This window comes from Mus caroli, unplaced genomic scaffold (assembly GCF_978045245.1).
Source record: "Mus caroli unplaced genomic scaffold, Mus_caroli_1 scaffold_14, whole genome shotgun sequence".
NCBI classification, from domain to species: domain Eukaryota; kingdom Metazoa; phylum Chordata; class Mammalia; order Rodentia; family Muridae; genus Mus; species Mus caroli.
This window is the reverse complement of record NW_028227269.1, coordinates 755197-775011: the sequence shown is the minus strand read 5'-3', so window position 1 is coordinate 775011 and position 19815 is coordinate 755197. Positions and strand designations below refer to the sequence as shown.

Sequence of the window (19815 nt, the reverse complement as noted above, 5' to 3'; positions counted from 1 at the left end):
GCTGCTTGTCATGACAGCACTTCCACTGTGCCACTAGTCAGAGCTGAATGTCAACAGCTGTATTAGAGTCAGAGGGGGCCCAGGAATAAAAACAGAAAATGATATTAAGAGACCATCAGCAGGATTGAGTGCGTTGGCCTTCCTGACCAGCGGAGTTCTCAGCCCAAGCCTGCTTTCCAAGAGCACAATTTCAGAGTCTGTTTCCAGCTTTGAGGTACAAGACATACCTACCTCTTGGTGGGAGTGGGCACTCCAGAGGACATGTGACTAACCACGGTGTCATTCATATTGGTCAGAGGGCGAGGAGGACTGAAAGAAAAGACATTTACACTACATTAGTAATTACCAGGAGTGGAAGGAGACAAAGGACCAGCTACAGTTCCTGTTGTGTGCAGGACAGGATGGTGGTGGGCTCAGATATGGAGTTTTCAAGGCCACAGCACCACAGAGCAGTGGAATATTAGGAGGCAACAGATTATAAAAACATTACTCTAGGGTGTACTGGCATACCCCGGAGTTCCAGGACTCAAAAAGCCAAGTTTCAGGTCAGCCTGGGCCATGGTGAATAGTGTACCCCCTTATACACCCCCCCCCCCCGCACCCACCCACCCCACACACACAAAGAAAAGCCTATTTTGAGATGGAACTTTGCTACTGCTTTATAGTTTAGTATAAAAGAATACACATTATTAACTTGCCTACTCTGACTATTCTTTTGATGGTGGTGTCCTGGGAACTGAACCCAGTGCTTTGTACATCCCAGGCAAGTGCTTTACCAATGAGCTTAATTCCACCCTGACTTTTTGTTTGCTTGTTCTATGAGCCAGTCTCATTATGGAGCTCAGGCTGGCCTCAAAATGGAACTCCTTCTACCTGAGCAGCCTGAGTGGCTGGCATATGCCACCAAGCCCAGCTTTGTACCACTTGGTTTTGATTAATCTGGTTTTACTCCCCCTTTAAGTATTACATTTGTGTGTGTGTGTATCTGAGCTCCTGCTCCTACCCACTAGATTCCTTTTCAAGATATTACTGGCAGTTAATGGCTGTTGGGGAGAGGGTGGCACTGTCTGGAGTAGTGCAGCCACTGATAAGTTGTCCAAGCTCCAGTAAGAAGCGCTTTCGTAGCTGCTGGGTCCTCCTTGCCGCGGAGAGTGAATGCTGCAGAATGGTTTGAAGAAGTTACTGCCTGGGGATGCGGCCTGTTTTGCAGGCTGCACCGTACATTCATGAGAACGCTCTGGGGAATTAGTTAAGGGAGACCCAGAGGGTCCAGGGAAAAAGAAAGATTTCTCTCTCCATTTACCCATGCACCCCTACTCTCTCTTCAAACTAATTCCATTTCTGAGTAGGGAACCTTAAGAAAAAATATTTCCCATTTGTACTGGCTGGTTTTATGTGTCAACTTGACACAGGCTGGAGTTATTACAGAGAAAAGAGCTTCAGCTGGGGAAGTGCCTCCACGAGATTCAGCTGCAAGGCATTTTCTCAGTTAGTAATCAAGGGGGAGGTCCCCTTGTGGGCGGTGCCATCTCTGGGCTGGTAGTCCTGGTTCTATAAGAGAGCAGGCTAAGCAAGCAAGGGGAAGCAAGCCAGTAAAATCTTGCGCGCGGCGCGTCCGACTCGACCAGCAAGAACGACACGGCACACAAGTAGGATCCTTCTGCAGCCAAGCTTTAATGCATCTTGAGAGGGAGAGCATAAGCTTACACACGGATGCGAAGACTCTGAGGAACCCAGCCCTGTGCCTTATATAGAATTTTTGTCCCGCCTCTGACGTGGCGCATCCTCACAGGGCCATTTCCAAACGGACCAGATAACGTACTTAACGGATGTATGTCCTCGCGGACAGGGACTATCCAGAGACATGTGCAGTAAGCCTTTTTACTTGTTCAAACACCCAGCTCATGTGCCATCTTGTAATGGCGAATGTGGGAGCAGCTTTCCACAGTAAAAAACATCCCTCCATGGCCTCTGCATCAGCTCCTGCTTTCTGATCTGCTTGAGTTCCAGTCCTGCATCCTTTGGTGATGAACAGCAGTATGGAAATGTAAGCTGAATAAATCTTTTCCTCCCCAACTTAATTCCTGGTCATGATGTTTGTGTAGGAATAGAAACCGTGACTAAGACAAATTGGTACCAGCAGAGTGGGGTATTCCTGTGACAACCTGACCATGTTTTGGGGAGGACTGTGGAAGGACTTTGGAACTTTGGGCTAGAAGATCGGTGTTAAGTGCTCTGTCAGATGTTGTGTAGGAGCTTGGAAGATAGTGTTGAGAACAGTGCAGAAGATGGAGGCCTGGCTTGTGAAATTTCAGAGGGAAAATTAAAGACTCTTCTTGCTATTTTGGGTTGTGAAGATTCTGTGGTTCTGGTTAGCTGGGGCTGAAGAATCAGCTGTGATTAACAAGATATCAGAACTACTAAAGTGAAAACTTTTCCTTACTGGGACTATTGATGCTGGTTAACTGGAGCTAAGAAATTAGCAGTGATTAAGAAGAGACCAGCATCATTGAGGTGACATCTTCTGGGAAGTGCTTTCTGAGAGCACAGAGGCTGTGTTTCAGAGATAGCCAAATTTGTACCTTGTGCTGTGGGTGGACTTGGTAATATGTAAGGGTCACCCAGGTGGTACTGGTTTTGAAGGTATGAAGGGGTCACACAGAGCAGCTGAGGCTCCGCACTGTGAGAGGCCACGGAAGGCCATTGGTGAAGGTGCAGCCTCAGTTGCAATTGATGGCCCAGGACTGAAGGGGTCATGCAAAGGAGTAGAGACTTGGCACCATGAAGAGAGCCTATGAGAGGCTATTGGTGAAGCCAAGTTACAGTGGAAGACAGCAGCATTTTGGAGATGCCACCAAGAACAGCAGCAGCAGTGGAGTACAGGCAGCTGGAGCCTAGAGGACAAGGTATGTGCTACAAAGGGCATGGCTGGAGAAGTGACCCAAGCCCTTGGAGGAGCCCACAAGATCGTGAGTTGGATCCCAGACATTGGACAGTTGGAATTTAATTTTTGCTTCTGATTGTGACTGTGCCCTGATATTTTTCCCTCTTGAAGGAAGAAAATATTTTAGTGGATCCCACAGTTAAGAGACTTTTAATTGTAAAAGGACTTTGGGTTTTAAAAGATATTGGATATTTTTAAAGGATTGAACTTTTAATATGTAAAGACTGTGGGACTTTTAAAGTTATTTAAGATCCTAGGGATGAATAAGAACTAAGGGTTGAGGCTTACTAGTGATGTGTTTGTGTGTCAAGTTGGCAAGGGGTCAATTGTACTGGCTGGTTTTGGGTGTCACCTTGACACAGGATAGAGTTATCACAGAGAAAGGAGCTTCAGTTGAGGAAATGCCTCCATGAGATCCAACTGTAAGGCATTTTCTCAATTAGTGATCAAGGGGGAAAGGCCCCTTGTGGGTGGGGGCATCTCTGGGCTGGTAGTCTTGGGTTCTATAAGAGAGCAGGCTGAGCAAGCCAGGGTTAGCAAGCCAGTAAAGAGCATCCCTCCATGGCCTCTGCATCAGCTCCTGCTTCCTGACCTGCCTGAGTTCCAGTCCTGACTTCCTTGGTGATAAACAGCAGTATGAAAGTGTAAGCGGAATAAACCCTTTCCTCACCAACCTGCTTCTTGGTCATGATGTTTGTGCAGGAATAGAAACCCTGACTAAGACACCATTTAAAGGAGGAAATGCAAAATGGAAAGTGAATTGTAAGGAACAGACTTGGGGCAGATTCAATTTCTTTTATTTATTTACTTATTTATTTATTTAAGGCAGGGTCTCAGCGAATAGTTTAAGTTAGTTCCCAGCTTCCTCCTTCCAAATTCTGTGATAAAAGGCCTGAGCCACAGTGCTTGGCTTGACTCTGCTTGTTAACAGAAATAGGGCTTGCCAGGCTAAATTCCAATTCTAAGCTGTTCTTCTGGCTTCCTGTCTCCATACAAACATCTAACCCTTCAAGCCTGTTAATGCTAATGGTTGCACTGAGTTATAATCAATTAATCAACTGCTTTAGGTTGACTAATGATGGAACAGATTGGACAGATTGGCTTACTTTTAGTCCTAAATTTATACTTTTGCCTCTGGGTCTTTTTAAAATCAATTGTTCTGCTTAAAACAAGGAGAAAATTCCTATGGAGTAACCAAGTCCGAGGCAACTGTTCACACGCTAAGGGTTTCACCTACTTCTAAAATGGCTTCCATGTTGCTTTCAGAATTAAATGCAGTTATCTGCTTTGCTTCAGTTCAGTTAAGGAAACCACTGCATCCATTTTCTCAGAGGAAATAAACACAGGAGAAGAATTAATTTCTTGAACATGGGTACATGTGACAAAAATGTCATGATCTGTAGCATTTTGTTTGATCTGAGACCACTCAAGTCTTCATATCTTTTGGCAGATATCATAACCAACTATTTATTACCTTTCCACACACGAGAAGTCTCTAATGTGGAAAGCCAAACACTCATAGTTACACTGTATTCTAGAAACGTCTTATACCCTGTCCCGAAATTGACATCATCTCTAGATTTCTACCTCGTACTAATGAAAAATCCTGGCTTTCCTCACCAATGAAATTAGCACCTGCAAATCTCAAGACGGTCCTCAGAATGGAGTTGCCACCAGAGCTGCAGGCCACTAGGAAAGCCAACAGCACTGAAGCCCTCTGAGAAACGCCTTTTGGGGCCTGGAGAGACGCCATGGTTCCGAGTCCTGGTTGCTCTTTTGAAAGACACAGGTTTGATTTCCAACACCCACATGGTGGCTTATAGTTGCCTGTAACTCCAGTGCTGTAATGTTTTTATTTATGGATTTATCTATTTTGAGACAGAGTCTCTTTGTAGCCTGGGAGTCCTGAAACACTATGTAGTTAAGGCTGGTTTCAAATTCACAGAGATCGACATGCTTGGCTAGGGCTATAATATTCTTGAGGTTACGCTAAGGATTTTCTGGCATCTGCAGGCACCAGGCATGCACATGGTACACAGACACACACATACACACACACACAAGCAAAACAGCCATACTCATACCATAAAAAATAAAGTTTCCCTTTTGCCGATAAGATACCCCACCCCTAAAATGAACAGATAAAAGCAGTCGATACAGGTAGAAGAGAGAAAATAATTTGCTAATCAGAAGGGTGATTTTCTTTCTTTCTTTTTAAAGATTTATTTATTTATTACATGTAAGTACACTGTAGCTGTCTTCAGACACACCAGAAGAGGGAGTCAGATCTCATTACAGGTGGTTGTGAGCCACCAATGTGGTTGCTGGGATTTGAACTTCGGACCTTCGGAAAAGCAGTCGGGTGCTCTTACCCACTGAGCCATCTCACCAGCCCCTCTTTTTTTTTTTTTTTTTAATATTTATTTATCACATGTAAGCACACTGTAGCTGTCTTCAGACACACCAGAAGAGGGTGTATTGTATTCATATACAATAAACAAATCTGTAAAAAAACCAAAAACCTTTGCATCTTCTTCTTTATTAAACTTAAGAGGATGTTTATTATTACTTTGTAGAAATAGAAATATCAAAAATTTCCCCCCTGAGAGAGGGTCTCCCCGTGCAGCCCTGGCTGGCCTGAAACTTGCTATGTAAACCAGACTAGCCTTAAACTCGTGAAGATATGCCCACCTAGGTCTCCCCAGTGCTAGGATTAAAAGTGTGTGCCACTACAACTACTGAAATACCAACGTTCCTATTTAAGAAAATATGGTCCAGTGTGGTGGCTCTTACCTGCAATCCCACCATTCAGGGGACAGAAGCAGGAGAAACAGTTCCAGGTGAGCTGGGGCTATATAAGTGAGTTCCAGACCAGCCAAAATACCCTCTACCCAACCCCCAAAGCAGTAATGAAAACTACACATGCACACACAATTGACAGAAAGTATAAGTGGTCATTCTGCAAGCTCCTCAGCGCAGAGCTGTGACATCATGATGTGATGTCATCACTGACCTGTTCACACGGGTGATACACACATTCATTTTGAAAATAGACATAAATACCCTGTAACTTTCAGTGATTCTACTGAATTGGAAAGATACAGTGGGCAGCCCTTTGATAGCAGCTTTGAGAACTGCTAGATATCTAATCTTCCAGAATTCTAACATATTGCCAAAACTAAACACAGCTACCAACAGGCAGCAAAAATGCACAGGCAAGGAAAAGTTTCTGCCCTTTGAGGCAGATATTGCTTCATTCTCTATAGGTCTGACGTCTTTGGCATTACACAGCTACTGTTACCAAGGAAACAGAACCATCATAGCAAAGGGTAATTTGCCTCATAGAACATAAAGCACAAAGTAGCCCTATAGCAGGAAGCCCTGAGACAGTCAAATACCGCCGACATGGGGTACAGAGCACGCTGTGAGCGCTTAAAAGTGAACACACTCACCTGCATCAGAAGCCAGGTCTCAATGCAAATCAGTGACCCAGCTGACCCCGTCAGGAGCCTCAAAAGCACCTGCTCCACCCCAGGACCTCCCCTTCCTCAGGCCAACTGCTCCCAAGTACTAGTCAAGACCGTGGGGGCAGGGGTGGCTAGATGAAGTTAATGGGGATGCAAAGGTGTAAAGCCAGGCTTTCTGTGTATACCTTTAATATAAAGAGCTCCTTGATGTGTGAAGACAGCTCCTCAGAGGGCAGATGCATGAAAGGGCCAAACATTGAGAGGCGCTGACCAGGCTTTGAGAGCACATGTGACAGAAGGACCACATGATAAAGATGTCTGTGACACTTATAATCATTCAAGAGCCTCTTCTTGTTTCAGGGTCAGTAGTTACTAAGTCCCCATTTCGGGGTGAGTAGTTACTAAGTCCCCACTTCTGCTCTCCACCTTGGCTTGTTGAGTCTTACTTGATAGTGTGTTGGTGTCCAGAGAACCTTGTAGTATTACTATTAATGCTCATCTGATTTCCTACTACATTATTCTCCCATACATGGCTTGCATCATAATGTCATTCTGCCCCAGACCACTAGTTCTCACAGTATGGCCTTGGCTTCCCAAACACCTCGATTTTCACTACATGTTTGATATGCTAGTCTACTCAAATAGAGGTGCTGAACTTTCTGAACAAAATAAAATGAAAGCAAAATAAAATAATAAAAGGTATATAAGAACTTATAATAAAAATAGAGCAAGTTGAAATGAATGCCAGACTAAGAACCTAAGTACCTAGCAGAGACATCCACTGTTAAATACTAGCTACCATGACTGTTGATATAAATGCTGACATGAGAAGTACCCCCCTAAAATGGATTCACATGGCCAAGGAGATATCTCAGTGTGTAAAGTTCAACTAAAGACTTGAGTTTGATCTCAGGAAGCCACACTGAAACATGGGATTCAGTGATGCTGTCTCTGACACAGCACTCCTACAATGGGAGTGGAGACAGGAGAAATACTCAGCTAGGCTTCAGTATGCAGTGCCCCAGCTACATGAGAAATCTTGCCTCTACAAGGAGAAGGTGAACACCTGCACGGACGGACACACACACACACACACACACACACACACACACACAGCAAAACAAAAGCAAAGAACAAAAGACCAACCCAAACACCCCTGGGACAGTGTAGTGCATCAGAAAGGAAGGGGGGGGGTGGAAAACTACAGTGTGAGGAACTGGGTTCCAGTTCCAGACGGGAACTAAGCAGATGATAGGACAGTGAAGCTCTGGGGCTTGGCCAGCTGGTCTGTGTGGAGTGGCTGGTTGCCCCTCGGATCTGCCATCCTTAGTTCAGTACTGCATACCACCCCTGCTTCAGTGAAGGCTTCAGACAGATAATATACTCTATAAACCTAACCACTCTTTTCCTAACTATGACATTTAAATGAGAAGTTCCTGACGCATTCTCTCTTAATATCCAGATGTTCTTTCTTAGTACTTACTACAATTTGCAAATATATATAGCTAATGTTTTGTTTTATTTATGGACTGTTTTCACTCCAGAATTTAGAATCCTTGTTATAGTTATTTGTGTGGCTTTAGTGTGTGTGCCCTAGCACACACCACGGCACATAGATGGGGAGGAGGTGTAGCTTGCTGGATTTGGTTTGCACCTACCAGGCCCAGGGATTGATCACCAGCCTTGGAGGCTAGCACCTTTACCCATTGAGTCACCTTGCTGGCTAGTGAAAGCAGGGCCCATAGGACTTGCTTCACCTCTGTATTTATCTTATTCACACTGCATACTTAAAACCATGCCTGTAACACGGCAGAAGCTCAAGAAATATCTGTTCAGCCGGGCAGGGTAGAACACACCTGCAATCCTCTAAAGTCAGGAGGGGAAACAGAAGGAAGGATCAAGAAGCTCAAAGCCATACCTGCCTACACGGGTTTAAAGGTCAGCTCAAGTTACAAGAGACCCTCCTTAAACTTCAGCAACTATAACAAATCTATGAAATAATGAATAAGTCTCTTTTATACCTGATATTTTTATGATTCTACTTAATATTCTGACTTCAAACAACCTCTCAGCTAAAACTCTAAAATGCCAAGAAGTGTAGGGCTCACCTGAACTGAATTGTAATGAGGTAAGTGTCTAAACAGGGGGCTAGAAGGGTATCAGGCAGGCCACTTTGACTGGGAGAAGACATGATGATTAAATAAAACTTTCCGAGAACACCTGAACCCCTGGAATCAGCCTATGCCAGCTAAACCATTCCTGAGGCTGGGTGCAGTGTCACACAGAAGTGTTGTGTGACTTTTCTATGAGAAATGCACAGAAAACACTTATTCACCCTAGACAGATAGCCAAAGTAAGAATTCTGCATGTGTCCAGATAAACATGAATTTATGGGAATTACTTGCAAAAGCATGGGTAACTCTTAGGAAACTGCATCCCCGAAAGCCCGACCCCAGCATACTCCAGCACCCCCAAAACTGTTGTGCAGCTGGGGCCTGATTATATGAAGTGAGATGGGTAAGAGGCTGGAATCTCAGGTAAGGGTCTGCTGTTATCAGTCTTCTCCTAGAAGGTAACGTAACAGACCTCATCTCGTGGGAGGTCTTAGGAAGCAATCACATCTGCTCTAATTTCAAGATGATAAAGGCATGTCACCCCCAGAAGACAGAGCTCCACAGCTGTAATTCCAGAACTCAGGAGGCCATGGCAGGAGGACCATGAGTTTGAGGTCAGCCTGGGATACACAGTAGGAACCTATCTAAAAACAAAGACAGACAAACCCACACAGCTGCACATACAATTAGATAAGACACGAAGAGTATGAAGGAGTAAAACCATTTCAGATGGCATGATCTCACATGTAGAAAACCCTCCAGAACTCACACAAAAGGACTACTAGAGCAGAGTTCAGGGCAGCTGCAGGACGCAAGATCAATGAACAAAACATCAATTATATTTCCAAATATTAACAGTGAACAAGTCTAAAGTCTAGAAAAACAAATTCATTTACAATAGCATCAAAACAATAAAAATAATAAAAATAGCCATGATAAACATAACCAAAGTGTAAGACTTGCATTCTTAAAACTATAAAACATGCAGTAAGAGTTAGAGACAACATAAATAAATGGAAAGATGCTTCGCATTCATGAGTTAGAAAACTCTAAAGTTGGAAGGTGACAACCTCCCTGCCACGACCGGTAGATGGAATGCTTCCATTATCAATGCCATAACAGCCCTTTTCTACAGAGCCTAGAGAGCAGATTTAACAGGAACACAAGGAGTATGGAAAAGCTAACCTTACACCCAAAGGGTCAAAGCTGGATGACAGGTAAGGCATGAATTCAGACTTACTTCAAGAAGGCCAGTTTGATATCTGTTCAAATGCTCTGTTGATTCTTAGCACCACAAAACACAACAAATACTCAGAGCTCCTCCACCCCGCCAAGTGTTCAGGTCAGAGTTCAGACACACACACACATGTTATTGTTGCCCACAGGACCCAGAGTAAAGTTCATCTCGCAGCAGCGCTACACTCAAGGTCTTTACTGCCGCCGTCCATAGACAAACTTCCAGGAGGGCAGCATGAAGAGAGAGGACGGTTACGGCACGTTTTCCCTTTAAAAATGGTAAATTTGCGGTGCTGCCAGTACCTTTTCCCGTGGATTTGCTTCACTGCCTACCTCAGCTACAAGTCTGACCTGAGGCTTATAGTCAAGTTATTCTTCTCACTGGCCTGGGAGTCATAAGAAGCCAGTGATCCCCAGGGATGTTACTGGCTTCACCTCCCCAGTGCTAGGATTACAAGTACATGCTACCAAGTCTGGCTTTTTTTTTTTAAATTAATTTATTTATTATATGTAAGTACACTGTAGCTGTCTTCAGACGCCCCAGAAGAGGGTGTCTGATTTAATTACAGATGGTTGTGAGCCACCATGTGGTTGCTAGGATTTAAACTCAGGACCTCTGGAAGAGCAGTCAGTGCTCTTAACCACTGAGCCATCTCTCCAGCCCGAAGTCTGGCTTTTTTATGTGGGTTCTCGGGACCAAACCCAAGTCTTTGAACTCATTGCACACCAAGTTATTTACTGATGGAGGCATATCCCTAGCCCGAAAACTGTGTGTGTTCCTATATATGTGGTGCATGTGTGTGCACTCAGGGTGGCCAAAGGGTGACCTCAAGTCTCACTCTTCAAGAGGCCATTGCCTTGATTTTGGAGAAAGGTCTCTCACTGACTCAGAACTTGTCAGCCTGGCTGTCCAGCAAGCCCTGGGAACCTGCCTGTCTTTGATTCATCAGCACTGTGATTATAAATGTGAGCCACCATGCCCAGCAAAGACAAAACTCTTATCTTCAAACTTACTGAGCTTCCTACCTCTCTCCTCACTATCTGTCAAACATAATTTCTTTTAAAAATTATTTATTTATTTAATGTGTGTGTGTGTGTGTTTGTGTGTGTATGCATGTAGATACCCACAGAAGCCTAAAGAGGTCATGGGATTTCCTGAGATATACATACAGATATATACATATGTGTGTGTGTGTATAAATATATATGTATATGTCTACGTACATATCACAGGCTGGAGAGAAGTCTCAGTGGCTAAGGTGTTCACTGTGCAAGCTTGATGATTTGATTCTGCAGTCCCAGAACCCACATAAAGAACCTGGAAGGAAGCAGTAGCACAAGTGTCTGTGGTACCAGGGTACTGCTAGCAGGGCATGGGAGGTAGAGAAAAGGGAATATCTGGAAGCTCATAAGCCGCTGAGCCTGGCATATGCAGTGCTGAACTACATCAGAAACCCTAGGTTAAACATGGTGAAAGGCAAGGACCGACATCTGACGTTGTCCTGACCTCGGCATAATAATGACAGTGTGTGCATACACAATCGAGCATACACACACACACACACACAACACACACAGATTATAAAAAGCTTACCGTGAAAATAAAAAAGGAGAAGCTTATTAACACTCATCTATGTCTTCTTTCTCTCCATCTCTCTTTCCATATCTATCACAAATGTGGAAGGTCCATGGAGACTCAGTTTTATCCAGTCCTTACATCCCTGACATCTGCACCTTTGTTGTCACTACAGGTTCTCTGAGTCGGTGACAATTACCCACAAGGTGTCATCTCTGTTTCTGCATAGACTGGATAGAAGCTGATCTTCTGTATCTAATGTCCTGAACAGAGACTTTACAGCAGCCTCCTCCATAACACCATGCCAGCTGACACACTCCTACAGTCACCCATGTGTTTAAATGTAAACACTGGATTTACTTAAGTAGGCAATGTAGAGACTCACCTTAACAAGGTGAAAATATTTTTTAAACTCACAAAAATTATCTAGAAAAATTGTTCCAGCCAAGTGTAGTGGTACTTGGGAGGCAGAAGGAGGGGATCTTTGTGAGTTCAAGACCAGCCTGGTCTACATAGTACAACCAGAGAAGAAAGCTCATCTCTATTAACAAATCCTTATCATATAGAATATTACCTTTGACCAAGTTTGGGTGCAAAGAGAGCACCCAAAAATACTAAAGTTTCAGATATTTGGAAATTAAAAATTGCCTTCAGATTACATCTAAGAAAAAAACTACAAAAAGCTTATTAGCCATCTAAGAAAGTAATAAACTAGTAACCAGTTTTAATCTTTTTGTTTTCTCTTCTGCATTAAATATCATCTATAAATTGCTGGTTCCCAAATGTATATTTCCAAAGTTCAAACACTCTATGACCACACCGTGATGTATAGGAGGACAGTCCTCTGCAAGAGCAGCCCTGTTCTTAACTGCTGAGTCATCTCCCTGCCAGCTCCCAGTTCCTTTTATTTTGAAGATTAGGTCTTGCTACATAGTCAAGGATGGACTTGACCACATCACAATCCTTTTCTTTGCCTCTTTAAAGCTGAGGTTACAACTACAGACCTTCAGAGTAACTCTACAGTGTGCCCAGCCTTTCTTTGAAAACAATCACTGGGATTTGCTGAGATTTGCCACTGTTGCCTCTATCTTTATTTCATGCTCTGGAAGGCTAATTTTCAACTGACTTTCTTTAACCTGGATGCCAGAATTTCATCTCTGTCTTCATCTCTTTCTCAGCATTCTATATTCTAATATTCCAGACTTACCTTTCAGTGATGTCTACTCTGATAATTTATTTTTTCTCATTGAGATTTCTAGTTCTTTTTCAATTTATAGACGTTTGATTTGCATTTCCTTTATGTTTTTTGCTACTTCTCAGGTTTTTTTTTCCTCCCCAAAATTAATTGTAACATTTTCATTTTTAACCTCCTACTGTTACAAATAAAGGTACCAAATCCACATATTTTATACCGGACAACTAAGACTCTCTGAGGGAGCTTACCGTGTTTCTCTTACTTCCTGTTCTCACCATGTTTCTCTTACTTCCTGTTCTCACCATGCTTCTCTTACTTCCTGTTCTCACCATGTTTCTCTTACTTCCTGTTCTCACCAGTTTGTAACGTCTTCTGGGTTGTGGGGAGCTCAAGTCCCTTGGACCTTTACTGAGAGGATTATTTGAGGCAAAGGTTTTTAAGGGCAATCCTTTCTAGAAGACTCAAAATTTTTTTTAAAGATTTATTTATTATTATACATAAGTACACTGTAGCTGACTTCAGACACACCAGAAGAGGGTGTCAGATCTCATTACAGGTGGTGTGAGCCACCATATGGTTGCTGGGATTTGAACCCAGGACCTTCGGTAAAGCAGTCTGTGTTCTTACCCACTGAGCCATCTCACTAGCCCAAGACTCGAATTTTTGATAGACAAACCAAACAATACCCAAAAAAGAACAGTTCTTTTAATTTTTTTTTTTTTTCTTCCGAGACAGGGTTTCTCTGTGTAGCCTGGCTGTCCTGGAGCTCACTTTGTAGACCAGGCTAGCCTCAAACTCAGAAATCCACCTGCCTCTGCCTCCTGAGTGCTGGGATTAAAGGCGTGTGCCACCTCGCCCAGCTTTAAATATTTAAGAAACTTTCCAGGTTGAAGAGAAAGCTGGTAAAGCACGGCCCTACAAACTTGGCAGCCTGAGCTTTATCTCTAGAACTCAGGAGACTATGTGCAGAGGAGCACTGCAGCATGCATTAAGCTAGCTGGCCCACAATCTTCCAGCCATGTCTCCACCTGTCTCTTGGTTAGGGTATTCTGGGACTATAGATAGTACTACTACTGTCTGGAGGTTTTTATATGGGATCTGAGAATCCAATCCCAGTTTTCAGGCCTGCCAGCAAGTGCTTTACCCACTGAGCTATCTTCTTAGTCCTTAGGTATACACACAAACATGCATGTTAAATGTATATTCACATATACATACACACACATACACACATGCATGCACAGGCACACATACATTCAAGTGCTTCAGTATAATCTGCAGTTTCTCAAACCCACTGGGGAACTTAGATGTATCCTTAATGGGTAAGAGGAACTACTGCAGACTGGAAGTTGTCTTGGGGCTTGCGGTGGTTTGAATGAGAACGGCACCATAGACTCATATGTCTGAATGCTTGGTTCCCAGATGGTGGAACTGTTGAGAAAGGAGTAAGAGATGTAACCTTCCTGGAGAAGGTGTGCCACTTAAGTCTCACAGCCCAGTTAGCCTCTGCCTCTCTCTGCTGTGTTCACATATGAGGTGTGAGCTCCCATCTAAGGCTCCAGCCTTCTTCCTTCTTTGTCTGCCTTCTGCCATGATGGTAAGGTCTCTAATCCTCATGAATTGCAAACCATAGTAAGCTATTTCTTCTAGAAGTTTCCTTGATTGTGGTATCTCTTTGCAGCAATAGAAAAGTAACAAAGACAGGGCTGGAGCTGTGAGTGCCAATTTATAAAAAAGATAGACACTTCTTTGGATGATGAAAATATCTACAACCAGATGGTAGTGATGGTTAAAATGTTATAAATTTAGTAAAAGTAATGTAATTTGCCACAATGAGCAAATTTTATGGTATGTTTATGATGTATATACTTCAAATTTGTTAAGATAACTTTATGTGTTTTTAAAATATTTTTATCTTATTTTATGTGTATGGGTGTTTGCCTATATGTATGTCTGTGTACTATGGTTGTAGAGGACTCAGAGACCAAAAGACTGCTTTGGATCCCCTGAGAGAGACAGTCATGAGGTTTCATGTATGTGCTGGGAATTAAACTCAGGTTCTCTGAAGAACAACCAGTCTCTTAACCACTCAGCCATCTCCTTAGCCCAATTTTATGTGTTTTTAACCTAATTAAAAAAGGAGGAAGAGGAGAAAGAGAAAACTGGGGACATGACTTAGTTGGCAAAGTTCTTGCTTTGCAAGCATGAGGAACTTGGTGCTGACTCCCACCCCTCATGTAAAAGCTGAGCATGACAGATAGCACTTCTGTAACCCCAGTGCTGGGGATGGACGAAAAGACAGGCAGACCAATGAGCTCAAAGAGAGGGGTGGAGGGAGAGGGAGGGAGGGATGCAGGCAGGCAGGCAGGGAGGGAGGCAGGGAGGGAGGGAGGCAGGGAGGGAGGGAGGCAGGGAGGGAGGGAAAGAGAAAGACAGAGACAGACAGGCAGGCAGGCAGGCAGACAGATAGACAGACAGACAGACAGGGGACACAGTTGTGTTGCTGAGTACTTGCCTAGGATAGATGAGGTACTAGGTTTGATCCCCAGCACTACATAAACTAGGTACAGTGTCTACGCCTACAATCCCAGTACTGGACAAGTAAAGACTGTATGATCAGAGGCTCAGGAAAATCATGGGCTAGGGAGATGGCTGGTTATGAAAAATATCTGCTATATAAGCATGAGGATTAGAGTTAAAGCCCAGGACTCACATGAAAACCGGGTGGGTATCTGATAGTTCACCAGTAACCCCAGTGTCTGGAAGGTGAAGACAGTGGATCCCTGCAATAAGCTAGCAAGCTAAGCAACCAGGATGAGACAAGAGACCTTGCCTTGGCAGAAACAGAGTGGGGAGCAACTGAGGAAGACAGCCAACATCAGCCTGACCTCTGCCTGTCTGCATGCCTCATATAACCTACCTCGCTAAGAATGGTTTCAGTCACTGAGCAATCCTCTTGACTTAGGCTCCACAGTGCTTATATTACAGACATGATCTACTTTCTATGGCTTGTTATTCTTTTTACTAAATCTTATCTTTATTTTATAAATAATTTAATACCATTTAATTTTTTGAATTAAATTAATCTAAAGATAAATTACAGCTTATTGTTACGGGCTGACGAGATGGCTCAGTTGGCACAATAGCTGCTGAATCGATGTAAACAGCCATGAGCGGTGAGTGGTGCACGGCTGCAATGTCTGAGAGGCAGAGAGACAGGAGGATCCCTAAAGCTTTTGGTTAAATTAGCATGTTCCAGGTTCCGTGAACAACCTTGTCTCAAAAAATAAGGTAGAAGGCTGGGGAGAGGCTTCAGTGGGGAGGACACTTGCTGCCAAGCTTGACGACCTGTTCGATAGCCAGTGCCCACACAGCAGAGACAATCAGCTCTCACAAAGTTTACTCTCATGTGAACACACAAAATACATAAAATGTAATAAAAAAGAATAAGGTAGGGCTGGAGAGATGGCTCAGCAGTTAAGAACACTGATTGCTCTTCTAGGGTCCTGAGTTCAAATCCCAGAAACCACATAGTGGCTCACAACCATCTTTAATGAGATCTGATGCCCTCTTCTGGTGTGTCTGAAGACAGCTACAGTGTACTTATAATAAATACATAAGTAAATAAATCTTTTTTTAAAAAAAGAATAAGGTAGCAAATAATTAAAAACACATACCTGGCCGGGCGTGGTGGCACACGCCTTTAATCCCAGCACTGGGGAGGCAGAGGCAGGCGAATTTCTGAGTTCGAGGCCAGCCTGGTCTACTAAGTAAGTCCCAGGACAGCCAGGGCTACACAGAGAAACCCTGTCTCAAAAAACCAAACAACAACAACAACAAACCCATACTGGGTCTGACGTCTTGCCTTCATAAGCATGTACATGTATACACAGACTACCTCCTCCAAATTATCTTTAATGATTTAAAAATAAGAAGGTCAATCCCAGATAGTGGCCCATCGGCTGGCTTCCACTGTGGACTACAGTGTGGCAGCTCTGTTACACACTCAATGAGTCCTAGTTGCAGTACAAGGACATGACCCTTCACTTCTTGTCAGAATATGAAAATAATACAGACACGAAGCAATCCTAGTTTGGTTTGCTCTCCGTCAGAAATAAACAGCCACAAACTGAAGTGAAACTCTAAGTAACCTCTAATTAGAGAAATCAGGTTTAAGGACTCTGTGGTTAGATAATTAGACCCTTAGCATGAACAAATTGCTTGAACTACAGCAGTAGGTTTATCAAAGACATCAAGAGCTGCAAGTTGGATGAAAACGTTTTGACCAAAAGACAGACAAGTTTTTCAGAGACTTAGAAGAAAAGTTGCTAGAGTGCGGATAGATTAATTAATTAGTTTTGTTTTGAATACAAGCCCTGAGATTCTAGAAACCTTGTTTACTTGATAGTGTCAACCTCCCCTAAACAGACATAGGAATTATGGCTGCCATCTAGTGGAGGCTTTTGGAAGGTGTAGGGATATGACCATTGAGACTTGGAAAATAGAGACATTAAGACTAAGGAGAAAACAAAACCAGAAAAAGATATGTACTGTGCCATTCATTCATTTATTCTTCAATACATGTAAGTGCTCCAGTGCTCCAGGTACTACTTACACACCTAGGGCTCAGCAGAGAGGGAGCCGAAGCCTTCTGGAACACTCCAAAGCCTTCTGGAGCACACATTTTTGCGATATAAGAACAGACTTGAAAGTTCTAAGTTACTGATGGAATCCTAATTGCTTACAAGCTGTTTCATATACATTGTCATTAAAGAATATCCTGAGGTAACTGAGTGACTGATTATCACCAACTTCAAGAAAGAGAACTGAGGCCTTCGCTTTCCTTCGGTCACTTTCCACCGCTGCCTTCTATGGTCCAACCAATCCCTCTGGATTCTGAAACTTGCCATTGGTTTACACTACACTGTAACTGTTGACTGTCTCTGCCCCAAAGGCTTCTTAGCACAACAGGAAGCAGGAGATGGAAAGAAGACTGAGAGGAAGGTGGGCTGTGGACACAAACCCCAACACCCTTGCCTTTGTTCCTGTCACTCAGCCTCACCAAGGCTGTACTTGGCTTCTCAACAGACTGGTGATAGACATGGCATCAGGGTTGCTGTGAAGGTTAAATAAGCAAAACGCTAGACCACTGGGAGTCCCCAGTATCAACATCTGACCTTCAAGTCTGAGAACCTGAACAAATCCTGATACTATGCAAACAATGAGATGGTCAAATATACTTTATTTCATCATTAGCTTAAATTCCTACCCCAAATTCCTACCACAGTTTTTAATTTTTCCTTGTTTATTTTTTGAGACTGAGTCCTATGTCGCCTTGGCTGGCTAAGGCTATATGAAACCTCTGATCCTCCTTTTACTTCCGAAGTGCTGGGATTACAGAAGTATGCCACTACACCTATTATTTCTTGTTATGCAATAGCGGAAAAACATAAGATTTTGTGTGCTTGTTGTGTATGTAGTGTGTGTACTTCTCTGTGTGTGTATTCATGCATGGGGGTGGGTCAGAGGTTGACAGCAACTGTCTTTCAGTGACCATTTTCTACTGTTTAATGTTTGAGAGAAGGTCTCATTGGACCTGAAGCTCAAGTGTTTGGTCAGACTGGGTGGCCAGTAAGCTTCAGGGATCTGCCTGTGGCCCCAGCATGGGGACGGTAGGCACAGGTCACGGCATCTGGCTTCTTATAGGTTCTGAGAATCCACACTCAAGTCCTCATGTTTGCACTTTATCAGCTAAGCCATCTCTTTAACACTTCCCACCCCACACAGCTTTGGTTTGGTTTTGTTTTGAGACAAGACGTCTTTTGGCTGTCCTGGAACTTGCTCTGTAGACCAGGCTGGCCTCAAACTCAGAGATCCACCTGCCTCTGCTTCCTGGGGTGGGATTAAAGGCATGCACTATCACCAACTACTACTACTATTACTCCTACTTCTTCCTCTCCCTCCTCCTCCTCCGAAACTTTAAAGACAGGGTCTCACTAGGTAACCCTGGCTGACTTGGGACTCACTGTGTACATCAGGCTGAGCTTGAACTCTCAGGATCTTTCTGCTTCTACCTCTCCACTGAGCCTTACACACACCTTTTAAATAACAAACTCTCACTCTATAACCAAACTGTCCTGGAACTCAAAGCAATTTTCCTGTCTTAACCTTCTAAATGCTAGGATTACAGACATGAGCTACCATACCAACCTTGGACAATTTTTTGTTTTGTTAATTTTTATTTTATTTTGTTGGGGATGGGGGACACAGCATGGCACACAAAGTGAAGGTCAGAAGAAACTTGGAAGGAGAACTTCCACCATGTGTGTTCTGAATACCAAACTTAAGTTGTCAAGGTTGGTAGCAAATGCCCCTACCCAATGACCCATCTGTTCAGCCTCTTTGTTTTTAATTAATTTGTCATGTGTGCACTTGTGCTTACATATGTACACATGTGTACACACACACACACACATCAAAAGACACCATTATATCAGTTCTCTCCTTCACATTGTTGGCTTTGAGAACCAAACGCAGGTCATCAGGCTTGGTGGCAAGCACATTTCCCACCTGAGAGAGCACTGACCCTAGACCTTGGAGTTTTAATTTTATTCTTGTCCTGTAATGTTGGTAAGTTTAGTGTTTTGTTTTGTTTTGTTTTGTTTGTTTTGTTTTGTTTTGTTGTAACAGAGTCTTGCTCTATGGCTCAGGCTAGTCTGGAATGCACAGCAATCGTTCTGTCAGACTCAAAGTGCTAGTGTTGAAGGTATGAATCACCATATCTACCTAACTGTATTTATTTGAGTACATATGTGTATATGTTTTCATGTGTTCATATGTGTATGGGTACACCCATGTGTGTGTTTATAGAACCCCAAAGTTGATGTCAGGTGTCTTCCTTGCTCACTCTTTACCTGTTGAGAAATGGTCTCTTGCTGAACTCAGGACTCACCAATTCCAGCGACTCTAGCTTGCCACCTTGCCCTGGGCACCCTTCTATGGCTCCTGGAAGCTGAGATTATAGGCAGCTGCTATGCCAGCCTGGCTTTTATGTGGGATCCAGGGATCTGAATTCTGGTCACTGAGCCTTCTTACCAGCCTTAAACTTAAGGTGTCTACTGTCTTCATAGCATCTACCTCCATAGTACTACTGCTTCTCGAATGCTGCACGGCTGGTGCTTCTCCAGCTGGCCTCTCCTCTTTTATTCTAGTCCTGCTCCTTATCTCAGCACGACAGACAGTGGGGCTTTTGTTTTTTATCTTTAAAATTTTTTAACGGAAAA

General features: G+C 43.4%; 1 protein-coding gene across 13 annotated transcripts in view; it reads right to left on the bottom strand.

The window, feature by feature from the left end:
* Nucleotides 1-19815, bottom strand: part of Dtnb (dystrobrevin beta) — a 207155-nt gene that overhangs the window by 63799 nt on the left and 123541 nt on the right. For all 13 annotated transcript variants that reach the window (XR_015045156.1, XR_015045155.1, XR_015045158.1 and 10 more), the window contains exon 10: nucleotides 232-309. Coding sequence is in view for 9 of the 13 variants with exons in the window: in XM_085830168.1 (XP_085686294.1) it covers nucleotides 232-309 (78 nt within the window). In the remaining 4 variants the exon portion in view is untranslated. The remainder of the gene's footprint in view (nucleotides 1-231; nucleotides 310-19815) is intronic.